At 48.3% G+C, this 13,566-nt stretch overlaps 1 protein-coding gene and 1 long non-coding RNA gene across 4 annotated transcripts in view; one reads left to right on the top strand and one right to left on the bottom strand.

Annotated features, from left to right (window-relative positions):
- Positions 1-899: 899 nt before the first annotated feature.
- Positions 900-3,728, bottom strand: LOC112671026 (uncharacterized). Its single transcript, XR_003143337.3, has 2 exons — positions 3,129-3,728; positions 900-1,250 (listed from the first exon to the last, which is right to left on the bottom strand). It is a non-coding gene; the product is annotated as an uncharacterized LOC112671026 (long non-coding RNA).
- Positions 3,729-8,284: 4,556 nt separating this feature from the next.
- Positions 8,285-13,566, top strand: part of LOC112671024 (beta-galactosidase-1-like protein 2) — a 39,528-nt gene continuing 34,246 nt past the window's right edge. The window contains exon 1 of one of the 3 annotated variants that reach the window (XM_025464830.3): positions 8,285-8,426. In XM_025464830.3, coding sequence (XP_025320615.1) covers positions 8,341-8,426 — 86 coding nt within the window. In that variant the 5' untranslated portion in view covers positions 8,285-8,340. Of the gene's footprint in view, positions 8,427-9,597; positions 9,743-11,186; positions 11,216-13,566 lie in introns of those variants that run through there. The other 2 variants (XM_035715745.2, XM_025464834.3) reach the window with 2 other exon arrangements.

Below are 13,566 nucleotides of genomic sequence, written 5' to 3'. Positions count from 1 at the left end.
CCACAGTCATCCTAGTGGGTGTTAAATGCTATCTCATTCTGACTTTGATTTGCATTCCCCTAAACAGGGATCCTTTTAAATACTGAGTGTAAAAATGTAGCAGCAGAGTAATGTAATTCTACTTTAATATAACAAAAATAATCTCTGCAATTTCATCAGCATTTCAGCTTTCATTTTCACAGGGTGCTAGTATTCCTCAGCAAGTGTCATGTTAGGATAACTTTACCTCTTGAGCATACCAACGTGTTCCTTCTTCAGCAGGTTGAAGAAAATAAATCATTTACTGTTTGTATGGCGTCCTGTATTGCTATTACTTTCTGTAGAGTATGGTGTTAAGGCTTTCTTTTGCTAAAGCTTAATTAAAAAAAAAACATACTTTAGCTGCTATTCAATCTTTCTGAACATCTTGTCTAAAGTAAAGGGATGAAAGTTTCAAAATATCTTGTATGTCATGGAATTTGTTTTTGGTCAAAAAATGCTTACTTTATACTATGCTGAAATTACTTTCTAAGTACGGGGCTGAAGGTCCTAAGTGAAACTATACGTTTTTAATTCCTAAGTCATTTATGGCTTTAGCTATGTTTGTCCTTTGCCAATGACAAATACACAGCACCTTTATTTCCTAATTTTTCATTTTATAAATATTTCTTAGTTCGTTATGTTAGACTCAGAAATCGTGGTAACACAATAAAAGAGAAGCACAGCTAAATTCATCATTAATTTATTATGCTGTCAAGCTTTAAGAAAATTTCTATTTGTTCCTATGTGTCCAGATACCTGATATACAAAATATGGATATTTCCTATCACTATCTGGTGCATAACAAAATGTAATTTGGGGAAAAGGTTTTCAGTGACATGTCTTGTAGAAGGAACTTCCCACCTGGGAATCATAAGTTGGGCACCTTTTTAAAAATCCTTAGGCAGTTGGAAATGTCTGAAAATAGCAAGTTAGAGCAATTATGATGAAACTTTTTTTTTTTTTAGCCTCCATAGATTCAAATCTATAAGAAATTGTCTTCTTAAAATATTGTAAGTCTGTCCTTTTGGAGTTTGGTAGTGATAACCAAATGTGCCTCATTTTTGTTTAATGCTCTCATCTCTTCTTCACACGTTGTTCATTCTTTGTTCTATCTGAATTGAACATGATTTATGATAGATGTGGCTGCATATCATGCTGTGGCTTATCCTCCTCATGAAATTTTGGGGTGGCAAGAATTCCCAAAGAAGACTTTTTCCCAAGACTCATGGCTGCAATGAAATTAAGAAGTACAGTTAAATTCAGCTTATAAAAATGTTCAGCTTATGTCGTTTAATGTTACGGATGGTAGACATTAAATAGTCCTAAAATGATAAAGTTATTATATAACAATATTAATATATCTTATTTCTATTTCAAAATCTATGCTATGTAAATATATAATGTCTACCTTCTTTATTTTCTTGAAGATTTACTTGTTTATTTGAGAGAGAGTGTGTGCACGTGCATGTACATGAGTGGGGGAGGGGCAGAGGGAGAGGAAGAGGAGGGAATCTTTTTTATTCTTTTTAAATTTCTTATTTAAATTCAATTTGCCAACATACAGTATAACTCCCAGTGCTCATCCCATCAAGTGCCCCGCTCAGTGCCGGGATCCTAAGCAGACTCCCCGCTGAATGCAGAGTACGGTGCAGGGTTCAGTCTCATGACCCTGAGATCATAACCTGAGCTGAAACCAAGAATTGGGTGCTTAACTGAGTGAGCCACCCAGGAGCCCCTACCTTCTTTATTTTCTAAAGATCATCTATTTACATTTATTGGCTCAGAGAAGATATCACAGTCTTCCTTAGAACTTATAAAGCTGACGTACTCTCCTAATATTCTAACTGGCTATCAGTGTATTTCTCTGTGTGCTTCAGTATTTGAAAGTTCTTCATAATTCCTTCTGTACGTTATGGTAAGAGTTTTCATAATAACCATTAATCATTGTTTTGCTCTGTCAATGAAATTTTGATGTTTCACTTCACGTCACACCTCAAATGTGTACCTACATTTGAAAGTGAATATGCAGGTATTAATAACAAATTCAGATGAGGAGTCCAGTTCTCATTTCCGACAGTGTGGCACTGTGTGCAGTCGCCATCAACCGACGTGATCATTCCACCCCAGAGGGGCCGGCGACGCCTTGAGTGGCCCTGGGTGTGCGGGCGCCGAGAGCCTGCCCTCGGTTTGGGAACCAGCGCCTATTGGCCTCACACCTCCTCAAGGGTAGGTGGTCACTACCAGCATTCAAGGGGGCGGCAGTTTCTATCTAAAATAGACATGAAAAGAGCGCACTGCCCCGACTCAGAGCGAAGACCCCCAGCTCCTGTCCCCCTTGCTGATCCCCTTCCCTCTTGGATTCCTCTTCATCCAGGCAGCTCTTGCAGCCCTAACCCCTCCACCCGCGCTGCCCCGTCCTAGTCGCCGAACCCTCCCTGTACTGAATCCATTGATTCATTCTCTGCCTTTCCTTGCCTTGACCTGTCCGCCCCACATAACGCAGGTCATCACGGCTTCCTCCTTGCTAACTGCTCTCTCCTGGGTTCACGATGCCCTCTTTTCTGAATTTTCTTCCCGCCTCACTGGCTGCTCCTCTGGTTCAACTTTGCTGGTTTCTCCTCTTTTCTCAGCGTCAGCTGCCCCGGGGCTCGTCCTTGGTCCTCTTTCTCACCCAGGCTCATGCCTTTATTTATTTATTTTTAAAGATTTTATTTATTTATTCATGAAACACACAGGCAGAGGGAGAAGCAGGCTCCCCGGAGGGAGCCCAATGAGGGACTTGATCTCAGGACCCCGGGATCACAACCTGAGTCAAAAGCAGCCACTCAACCGCTGAGCCACCTAGGCGCCCCCAGGCTCATGCCTTTAAAGGCCAAGTCTAGGTCAACGCCTAGTGTTACATCTCCACGCGGGACCTCTCTCCTGAACTTCAGGCTGTGCATTCAGTAGCTTACAGGGTATCTCCCCAGCAGGTCTCTACCTCAAACTCAACCGGCCTAGGCTGTGCTTCTGATACCTCTCCATCCTGGTAAGGGCAACTCCAATTCTTCTAGTTTCTTAGGCCCACAGTGTTGGAGTCATTCTTGAATCCTCTTTATTTCTCTTACCCCACAAAGATCCTGGGATCACAACAATCCTCCAGTGTCTGCTTTCAAGCTATTTCCAGAAATCCGACACTTCTCACCACCTCCATTCCTGCCACTCCTGTGTGAGCCAGCATCATCTCTCACTGGGACTGTTGCCTCGAAGCCGGGCTCCTTTCTTCTGCTCTTCCCACTCCTGATGAGTCTCAACACGGCAGTCAGAGAAGTCTTCGAAAGCGTAATTGATGTCCAAAGCCTGCAGTGGCTCCCATCTCAGTCAGTCAGAGCCGTCCTCCGAAAGGCCTTCGTCATTAGGCCCTTGAACTTCTGTGACCTCCCGACCTCCACATCCCCCCCTTCATTCCCACGCAGACCTTGCAGTTCCCAGAACACCCTGTCACCCTCCTGCCTGAGGGCCTGTCACTGTGGGTTCTCTCCGCTTGCACAGCCCTTCCTCCAGGTACCTGCATGCATGGCTAACCCCCCTCCTTCAGATCTTCGCTTGGTTAACATCGGCTCATACAGCCTCCTGGGCGCGTGCCCCCGCCCCCGCGCTCACACTCTCCTTCCTTTAGCTACTTTCTTTTTTGCTGTCAATGTATTACCTTTGGACCTACTCTGCGATTTACTTATTCATTTGTTGATTTTTGTTGTCTTTCTTCTTCAGCTAGAAGGTAAATTCAAAGGTCAGGAGCCTTATCTGTTTGGTGCACCAATGTACTGTGAGGACCTGAAACAGTGTTCAGCACGTAGTCATTACACATTTGTTGCTTACTTAATGCATGAAACGTTGAATTGAGTCTTTGGCTTTTCTGCTTTCCAAAGGCTGACGCTGAAGAGTGATATTTTTTTTAAGATTTATTTATTTATTTATTTATTTATTTATTTATTTATTTACTTATTTATGATAGACACAGAGAGAGAGAGAGAGGCAGAGACACAGGAGGAGGGAGAAGCAGGCTCCACACTGGGAGCCCGACGCGGGACTCGATCCCGGGACCCCAGGATTGCGCCCTGGGCCAAAGGCAGGTGCCAAACCGCTGAGCCACCCAGGGATCCCCCCAAGAGTGATATTTTGGACAACAAAGGCCAACGATGAGGTTCAGTGCATTCCCCCCCCCCCCCCCCCAGTGCATACAGGTCCCTTCCAGTCCCACTGACACATGTCTTGGGGTGAGAAGCCTCGACTACTTTTTTTTTTTTCTTTTAATGAAAGTCACACACACACACACACACACACACACACACACACACACACACAGAGGGATCCCCTCGACTACTTATCTTAACTTGAATCTGCTTTGTCTTTTTCCAAGGCCAAAATCACCTTCCTGGGACTTTATTTTATTTTATTTTATTTTATTTTATGATAGTCATACACACACAGAGAGAGAGAGAGAGGCAGAGACACAGGCAGAGGGAGAAGCAGGCTCCATGCACTGGGAGCCCGACGTGGGATTCGATCCCGGGTCTCCAGGATCGCGCCCTGGGCCAAAGACAGGCTCCAAACCGAGGCGCCACCCAGGGATCCCTTCCTGGGACTTTTTATTTTCTTTTTGAAAATAGTCTACAGTTGAAATTGCCCTCATTTATTCCCAGAAGTTCCCCAATGTTCTTAATTTCTTTGCTCAAGACTCTGGCAACTTTCATGAGAGCCTCCACTCTACTGATTCTGAAGGACTGCAGCTTTTACTCCCTGTCCCCAGTGCTTCTTGGACTACATTTCTTTCTCACGGACTATGTGGCATAGGTGAACTCTAGAGGAAAGAACTGTGCTCTCTTGGTCTGTTGGAACTCTAACCTAGAGTTGCGGGCTGAGGATATCAACAGGACTTCACTAAAAACAAAACAAAACATGTTTTATGTTTTCTAAACCAAAACCCTGACACCAGAAAGGGAGCCTGTGAAGGTTGATTCCTGGGCATCAGGGATTAGTTTCCATCCCATGCGCCTTGCCAGAACTTCTTTACATTTCCACTGGGCCAGTTTATTTAACTGTAGTTTCTGTTCCCGATATTTGAGTATCTCATTGTCTGCTTTGGGTTAAATTCATTAAATAAAAAAAAAAAAAAAAAATTCATTAAATATTTTGAAAAGGATTATTTTAAAAGTGTTTGTGTGTGTGTGTATACATATATATATATATACATATATATATTTTAAAGTTTTATTTATTATTCATGAGAGACACAGAGAGAGGCAGAGACACAGGCAGAGGGAGAAGCAGGCTCCCTGCGGGGAGCCCTATGTGGGTCTTGATCCCAGGACTCCGGGGTCACCCCCTGAGCCAAAGGAAGACACTCAACCACTGAGCCACCCAGGCGGCCCTAAAGGGGTCTCGACTCCTCAGGAAGACACCTCCCAGATTAGTGCTATCTTTGTACATCCTCTGTGCTATCATTAAAGTCAAATAGAGTAAGATTGTTCTTAAATTGTGAGTAGCTGTGTCTATAGTTCTGCACTTCCCAGAAGGTTAAGGGTTAATGATTTTTTTTTAAGTGCTGAGTTATGTTTTCTTTCATAAATAAAAAACAAGGGATACAGGGAAGGGCTAAGAACTTCAGAGGTTTAGTAGCTCATATTTACAAGTTTTGACTAGTATCTGAAAAAATATGGAGATGCTTCATATTAACTCAGGATACCGTGATGTGATAAATTGTGCTAATGCCCAGCAATACCATGAGGAGTGAGGGGTGAGTGTTGGGTGTGGCCAGGGGGGTCTCCAAAGGTAAAAGGTTAGCCACATTTGACACTTTCTCCATGTCTCATGGGCTAGCTTTTATTCCAATTATGTCAAAATATGTTCACCATAGTTCTAGTAAAGTATCAAGCAATTTATGTCTAAAAAAATGGAAAAAAGGGGATCCCTGGGTGGCTCAGAGGTTTGGCGCCTGCCTTTGCCCCAGGGCATGATCCTGGAGTTGCGGGATCGAGTCCCAGGTCGGGCTCCGGCATGGAGCCTGCTTCCCCTCCTCTTTTGTCTCTGCCTCTGTCTCTTTCTATGTCTATCATAAATAAATAAATAAATAAATAAATAAATCTTAAAAAAAAAAAAAGGAAAAAAGGTACTGATTTTTGCGGAGTGTGCTAAGAGGGAGCTACTTCTCTCTAAACATCTCCAGGAATGTTTCCAGCCTGCCCTGCTAGCCTTCCCCTTGTTTGTTCTTTCTCTCTTTGGTTTAACTTTTGCTACCTAATTATTTGCCTCATGGTAGTAAAAGGATCCTTCACATCAAACTCTGCAGGTCTTTGTTCTGAGAAGTAAAATCTCCTTTTGTTCCTATCAGCTTTACAAGTTCAAAACCATGTACAAGTGAAGGGAAGTGGTTTTGAACATGCAACAGGGAATATTTTCTAGAAACTCAGATGCTCTGAAAAAACGTTAACTTTCCTAGAAAATGTTTCAGATTTTCTTTTTTTAATTTTTATTTTATTATTTATTTATGATAGTCTCACAGAGAGAGAGAGAGAGAGAGGCAGAGACACAGGCAGAGGGAGAAGCAGGCTCCATGCACCTGGAGCCCGACGTGGGATTCGATCCCGGGTCTCCAGGATCCAGCCCTGGGCCAAAGGCAGGCGCCAAACTGCTGCGCCACCCAGGGATCCCTGTTTCAGATTTTCTTTCAGGAAAATCTGAATTTTGTTCTTGGGATGAATCACATATTTGGGTGTGTGATTGTTAGAAAGCAGAAGTTTGCTCAAATATTATGCAATATCCTTTATGACATAATTATGTCCCAGGATAAGGATTTTATTCGTCCTTTCATAAATTTGAGGGTTTTTTTTTAATTTTCATTTATTTATGATAATCACAGAGAGAGAGAGAGAGGCAGAGATACAGGCAGAGGGAGAAGCAGGCTCCATGCACCGGGAGCCTGATGTGGGATTCGATCCCGAGTCTCCAGGATCGCGCCCTGGGCCAAAGGCAGGCGCCAAACCACTGCGCCACCCAGGGATCCCCAAATGTGAGGGTTTTATCTGGACTTTTTTTTAAGATGAAAAACTGGAAGTGCCAGTGAACAGGAGAGCTTGGTTCCTGTCTCATGGAGTCAAAGAATGAATCTCAGGGAGGACGGTGAGCAAACGGATAGAAATTTATCAAGCAGAGATTCGGAGAAAGCTCTCAAGAGTGAGAGGGGTCCCCACAGGGTGGCCACTGGGGGGGGCTGTCTTTTATGGGAAACTGACCAGGGAACTTGGTAAATTTTGTATCAATATCAGGGTGGATTTGTGAATATCATGTCAATATTTAGAACAAACATGGAGGATTTGTAACAAACAAGATATTTCTTTGTGAATATCCTGAGCACAAACAAGGTGTTCCTCTCTGGGTAAGGGCTCCTCCATAACACTCTCTGCACCTGGGTTTCTGTGATCACTTAGTAGCCATTTAAGGGGGAGACTCCCTAACACTATGGAGCTGCGGAGCCGGGTTTATTTTTTATTTTTACTGTTTTATCTCTGTTTCCTTGGGAGGGGTGGGAGCCTGACTCGGGCCTTTCGGTGCCCTTGGGGTTAATGGGAGGCCAGATTCCTGGAAGCCTGACTCTGGGCCTTTCCCTGCCTAGCGCCCTCTGCCCCTAACTCCTTCCTACATCACTGGGAGTCAGGACTGGACTAGGACTCCTGGAAACGAAAGACAACAGATATTTTGGGGCGCCTTCCTCTGCACTCACCACCCCGCGGGCTATCCCCACGTGCACCACGCAAGGCGGAAAATGCGTCTAGAGGAGATTCCACAATGTGCGGACTTTTCACCATACATCCCTCTTCAGAATCTGAATTGTTGTAAAACGACAGTGCTGACTTCGCCGGCGCCCTTAGCGGGGCTTGCTGGTGTAGCGCGGTGCGGGGTGTGCTCTCCGGTGTGTAAGGACGGGGCCTCGCGTGCCCGGTGTGTTCGCACCTGTGCACACCGTGCAGGGCCGGGGCCGCGGAGGTGGACGGGCGGGGAGGCCGGGACCCCTGGGCGAGCCCACACCTGCCCGGGGAGGCCACCTGTACAGCCCCGCCCCTGGGGCAGGCCCCGCCCCCGACAGGCCCCGCCCCGACAGGCCCCGCCCCTCAGGGCCCACGCGGGGGCGGGGCCAGGCGCCTCGGCCAATGAGCGCCTGCGGGCCGGCGGGACGCGGGCGGTCTCCCTGGCGACCAGGGCGCGGCCCCGCCCCCGCCCGAGCCTCCCGCGCGGCCGAGCGCAGGCTCCAGAGGCGGCCGCGGGGTGTGCGCGCCGCCAGCGATGGGCAAGTGGACCCTGGCGCGGAAGCCCGGCCGCACGCTCGGGGTCCTGCTGCTGCTGCTCCTGGGCTTGCTGGTGCTCCGCAGGTGAGCCGCCCCCGCCCCCGCCCCCGCCCCGCGCGCCCGGAGGTCCCCCCGGCGGAGGCAGCCCCGGCACCCCGGGCCCCCCCCCGGGCGACACCGGGCGCTTGCGCTCAGTCCCCGGGCGTCGGGCCCCTTCTCGGTGCTCGTGGTCCCCGCTCTGCTTCCTCCGCGGGCGCTCCCAGCTCCCTGGGCGGCCAGCACGGCTTCAGGTCGCCTCGCTGCGCCCGGTCCCTGCTGCACCCCTCGTCCTCCTCGGGAGCCTGCTTCTGCTGCCCCCGGGCCCCCGCATCTCCTAGCACGTCTGCCGGGGGCTGCTCCGTTCGCCAGAAGCCAGCGCTCCTGGACGCGCACCTGCGGGTGGTCGGTGCCACCAACCCCCGCGGCTCCTGGACGCGCACCTGCGGTCGGTCCGTGCCGGCCCCCCCCCCCCCACGGCGGCTCCTGGACGCTCCCACCTGCGGCGCAGTCCTGAGGACGCTGCCCCGCGGGCCCTCGGAGAACCTCAGCCTCTCCAACGGGGACTTCTAGCCCCACTGTAGGACTGATGCGTCTGGTCTCCACCTTCCCAGGTCGGTGGGCCATCGGCTCAGCCCTGCCCTCCCCCCTTTACAAAGTGGCTGTGTCTGGCGGTAGAAGGGCTTGACCCGCAGCCGCGGTGCCCCAGCCCAGGACTTGGGGGACTGTGTCTATTTATAGGGTTCTACGGTTCTGACCAGGTCTTTCCGGTTGATGGCTGGCACTTTCCATATTCAAAACCTCCCGTGTTGCTGGGGAAGCCGACCAGGGGTATCAAATGCTTTGGCCCTGAAAGTTAGTGTTGAGGAAGCTGAAGGTAACCCCCCTTTTCAGCCTTATTTTTTGCTTTTTCCAGCTTCCTTCATTAGTTTCTCTGAATTTTCTCTAGGGGATTGGGAGGAATGAATACCTAAGTGTTTTTTGCTGCCACGGGACAAATTCAGGAATTTCTCTGTTTCCACCTTTGTAAGACTTACGTGTCTTTGCTTTACCTGTTCTGGCTTTGGAGTGGGTGAGATGTTATAATCATTTGAGAGAAAGAGATGGTGCTCTTCTCACTCAGGGGTCTAGAAAACTGAAGGGGCAGTTTGTTTCCAGTGGTTTCTACGCCCTTTTTCCACCTTGTCAGTGATCTCTAACCCATTTTTCCGTGAAGACTGGTCCTGGCTCTTGTAGGTTGCTCAGGCTTCCTCTTGACGCAAGGCTGATGCAAAGCCCAGAGGATTACTCAAAGCAGAGGGAACAGGAGTCTCCGTCATGCAGCAGGAACCAAGGAGCCCACGCCCCAGAGAGAAAGGCCACAGGTGTGCAGGTGGCTTGTGGTTTGCTCATTGTTGGAGGTCGAGGAAATGGCAGTCCACGCGGAGGCACAGGGGGCCGCTCTGAGGCCTGGAGCCGGGCGGCTGTGCACCCTAATCGTCCACAGGGAGAGGGGTGGGCAGGAGGCTGGGTGTGTGTTGGTGTCGAGCAGGAAGGAGGATGAAGTGTCAAGTAGCTGACTGGCTGAGAAGGAGCCTGAGCTGCCAGGGGCAGTTGCCGGTGGCCCTGCCTGGGGCAAGTGGCCGCGGCAGGAGTCAGTGGGGCTTGTGGCGTGCGTGCCTGGGAGTCGCTGTGGCTCAAGCCTGAGGAAACGACTGGAAAGTTCTCCCTGCTGACCCCCACTTCTCAGCCGGGAAGACAGAGGCTGCAGAAGCTCTGAGCCCAATTCAGGGCCATCTCTTAGGGTCCTTCAAAAATCTGTGTCTTGGGCGTCGTTAGTTGTAGCAGCCTCGTGGTGTTGCCCAGGTCCTCCTCCTGCTTGGCCTGGACACCGAGGATGCTCTCCGGATGGCAGACGAGAGCACTTTGCGGCTTCCTCTGCTGGCCTTGCTCGAGCTTGGCCTAGGTCACTAACCGAGCAGAGGTGGGGCCCTCCCAGGGCTGCCGGGCTGTGGCCGTGGCATGTAGGCCCCACGGGACCTGGCTGCTCAGTGGCAGCTCTGTGGAGCGGAGCCGTGGGGATCAGTCCTTTCCCTGTCCCTCAGAAGGCAGGGATCTGGTGATGGGCAGGTGGCGCTGGGCCCCAGCTTTTGTTTTTTCCCATGAGGTTTACCTTGGGCTGGTTCATGCTCAGTCGTAGCTGCTTATGTCACATCCAAGAAATAGGACCAGGATGACTTTTTGAGGATGATTTCAACCTTCTGTATTTTGGAGCTTGGACACTGCTCTGAAGTTAATCTCTGTTGTCGGATAACTGTCATGCCCAAGTTGTACTTGTGTAGCTGGTACGGCTGGATAGGCTTTGGTTTTGGTGCGTGTGTATCCACCTGTGGAAATCCCCCTACGGTCGGGGGTGGAGATGCCCGCAGGCGCCTGGAACTCGCCTGTGCCCTGTGCGTGCCTCCCGTGCCCTTCCCTGCTCCCCCACTCCTGTACACCCGGCTCTGCTGCGGTGTGTCTGCATTTTTTAGAGCTCTACAGAAACGTAATCCTAAGGTAAATACTCTGCTTTGATTTGGCCTCTTTCACTCCGTGTTAGGTGGAGATCTTTGAAGCATATCAGTGTGAAGAGTTAGTTGCCCTTCCTGGTCTTTCCTCCTCGCACTCCGTAGACGCCGGAGTGCCTGCTTGATACGATCAGGACATGGTTCCCACTCATGACTCTTTTCCTTACCATCAATGCATCACTGAGCAATAATTAATTAACCTGGCATCGTTCAAACCTGGTATTTTAGCTGGCAAAAGTCAGGAGAGCAGAAAGTGACCAGGTAGGCGCTCTGCATCATGCCTCCGGAAAGGTAAGTTCACCTGTTTGCCCAGCTCTGCCTCACTCAGGGCTCCTGCCCTGGCATTATCTGGATTCCAGGCCCTATACTCTTCCTGGAGGAGAGGAGAGGAGAGCCTATTAAATCTTTTATTTATTTATTTATTTATTTATTTATTTATTTATTTATTTATTTATTATTTTCTTCTCTTTAGAGAAGGTGAATCACTTAGCAACATGACCTGGTCACCTTCTTTAATCCAGATCATGGCCAGTCCTGTCTTTCAAGGATGTGTGGGCAAATGGTGCCTTTCTTCCTGGGCCTCTGTGAGGTCATTTTTTAATGACTTTTTAATGATTTTTATGAGCTTTGCCTGTTGCAGGACTCTACCCTGCTTGAGGCCTGAGTCATATTTCCTGGAATCTTTAAATCTTTGAACACTGTTCCTTTGATCTTCTAGTAGCGAGTCTTCAGCACCTAGGAAGTGTCTCTTTCAGCAGGTAGTCATTTCTCAGACACAAGTGGGGAAATGTGGCTCCCTGGACATGGCTGAGTCAGAGAGCGTGGGTAGGATGTCTGAGTCGCCCTGTGCAGGGAAGATGGTGGGCCTTAACCAGCCAACTGAAAGGGGACCAGAGTATCTTAAAGTAAGAGCATGGTCACCAGTGGTGTATCTGTGATTAAAGTGGGGTACTAGGAGATTCAGGGAAAAGCTACGCAGCCTTGGCAGCAGTTGTATGGGACGGTTGGCCAAAGAGTTCTCTGTACCTTGGGTCAAGGAAGTAGCACGTGAAATAAAAACACTTCATCTTTGATGAAATGACTCAGAGTTCCATTATATCGCCTTGAACGGTCTTCTAATGAAGTTTCAGGAAATGCTGGAATTTAGAGCGGTCTTTTCAGAACATTTAGCACCTGAAAAAGACTCTGAAGGCTGGCCCCCTTCTCCCCTGTTCCTCCCCCATGATCCAGCTCAGTTCTTCTGGTTTAGGGGTAATTGCTGCTTCCTCACCACTCAATTTTATTTCTTGCGTAAACCTATTGCTCTGGATATCAAAGGCCGTGTTGAGAAAGAGTTCCCATTGTGTGAGACTTCTGGGATAAAAGGGCAGGACTATTTTTGGACGCTAATGGTAATGAAGCAGGTAACTCTTGACTGGGGTCTGCGGGCGGAGACTCCTAGTTGATGATGCTCACGGCTTTCATACTCCAGCAGGACAGACGGATGGTGGCATTGTTCCTTTCAAGAACGTGCTGTGTCTTCCTGCAAAGCTTGCCTTGTGGGTCGGTAATCTACGTAAAGGATGAAGTATTCAAATAATACAGAGAGGAAAATAAAGAACCCCTAGGAGCCCCTCTGCACCCTAGTAGAGGTGATAATGATGATGTTTCTTGCAAGGCTACTCTGGGCATGGACAGGAAGACCGCTCTGTGCGTTACCCCAGGTGCCATTAGGGATAGGATTTATTCAAACGGGTCCCTGTTGACAGACATCAATTGTTTGCAGTCTTTTAGCTCCTGCAGACTTGCAGTGTATGTCAACTACACTGGAGTTAACATAAAGCCCAAGACTAACCCCCCCCCACCCCAGGTTGCAGTGAAGATCTGCTGGGTGTATTTCTGTACCTAGAATTGCTCACCATATGAGATACTCGTTTTAAATCCTGATGGACAATTAAAATAAGTAAAAAATAAGTTAAAATAAGTAAATAGCACATTCTATGTCTGTTGGATCGATGTGAGGGAGGTTCTGAGCTCCATAGATGGAGGGGGAAGTTGTTTAATCTGCGTGTGTATAGGTTGTATCTTTAAGAGCTAGTCCATCTCCTATATCTATGTAGATAAGTCTCGTGCTGGATTTTTAAAAAAGATTTTATTTATTCATGAGAGACACAGAGAGATAGAGACACAGGCAGGGGGAGAAGCAGGCTCCATGCGGGGAACCTGATGCAGGACTCGATCCCGGGACCCAGGGGTCATGCCCTGAGCTGAAGGCAGATGCTCAACCGCTGAGCCACCCAGGCGTCCCTTATGTGGTGGATTTCAAAAAATATTGATCATTCATATTTACATTTCCCCTTGTTTCATGAAATCATTTTATTCTGATTCCACACGCATCTTAGAGATCTTAGATCTTAGAGCATCTCTAAGCACGTATGTCAGTAGAGGTCTTGCATTTTTCTAATGGAATTTTCACCTCTATTTTGAGAAAAGACTTTTTCTATTTATGATGTCACAATGGAAATTTTCCCCCAAATGGAGAATTTCTGTCCCATAACATCAAAATACATTTTATTGTTAATATGTGGTTGATTACTACGGAGCAGTTTTGTTGCTTCACCAATGGGTCTCAAGGTTTTGGTCTAATCCGCATTTATTCACAT

Source organism: Canis lupus, chromosome 5 (assembly GCF_003254725.2).
Source record: "Canis lupus dingo isolate Sandy chromosome 5, ASM325472v2, whole genome shotgun sequence".
NCBI classification, from domain to species: domain Eukaryota; kingdom Metazoa; phylum Chordata; class Mammalia; order Carnivora; family Canidae; genus Canis; species Canis lupus.
This window is presented reverse-complemented; position numbering and strand designations above follow the sequence as displayed.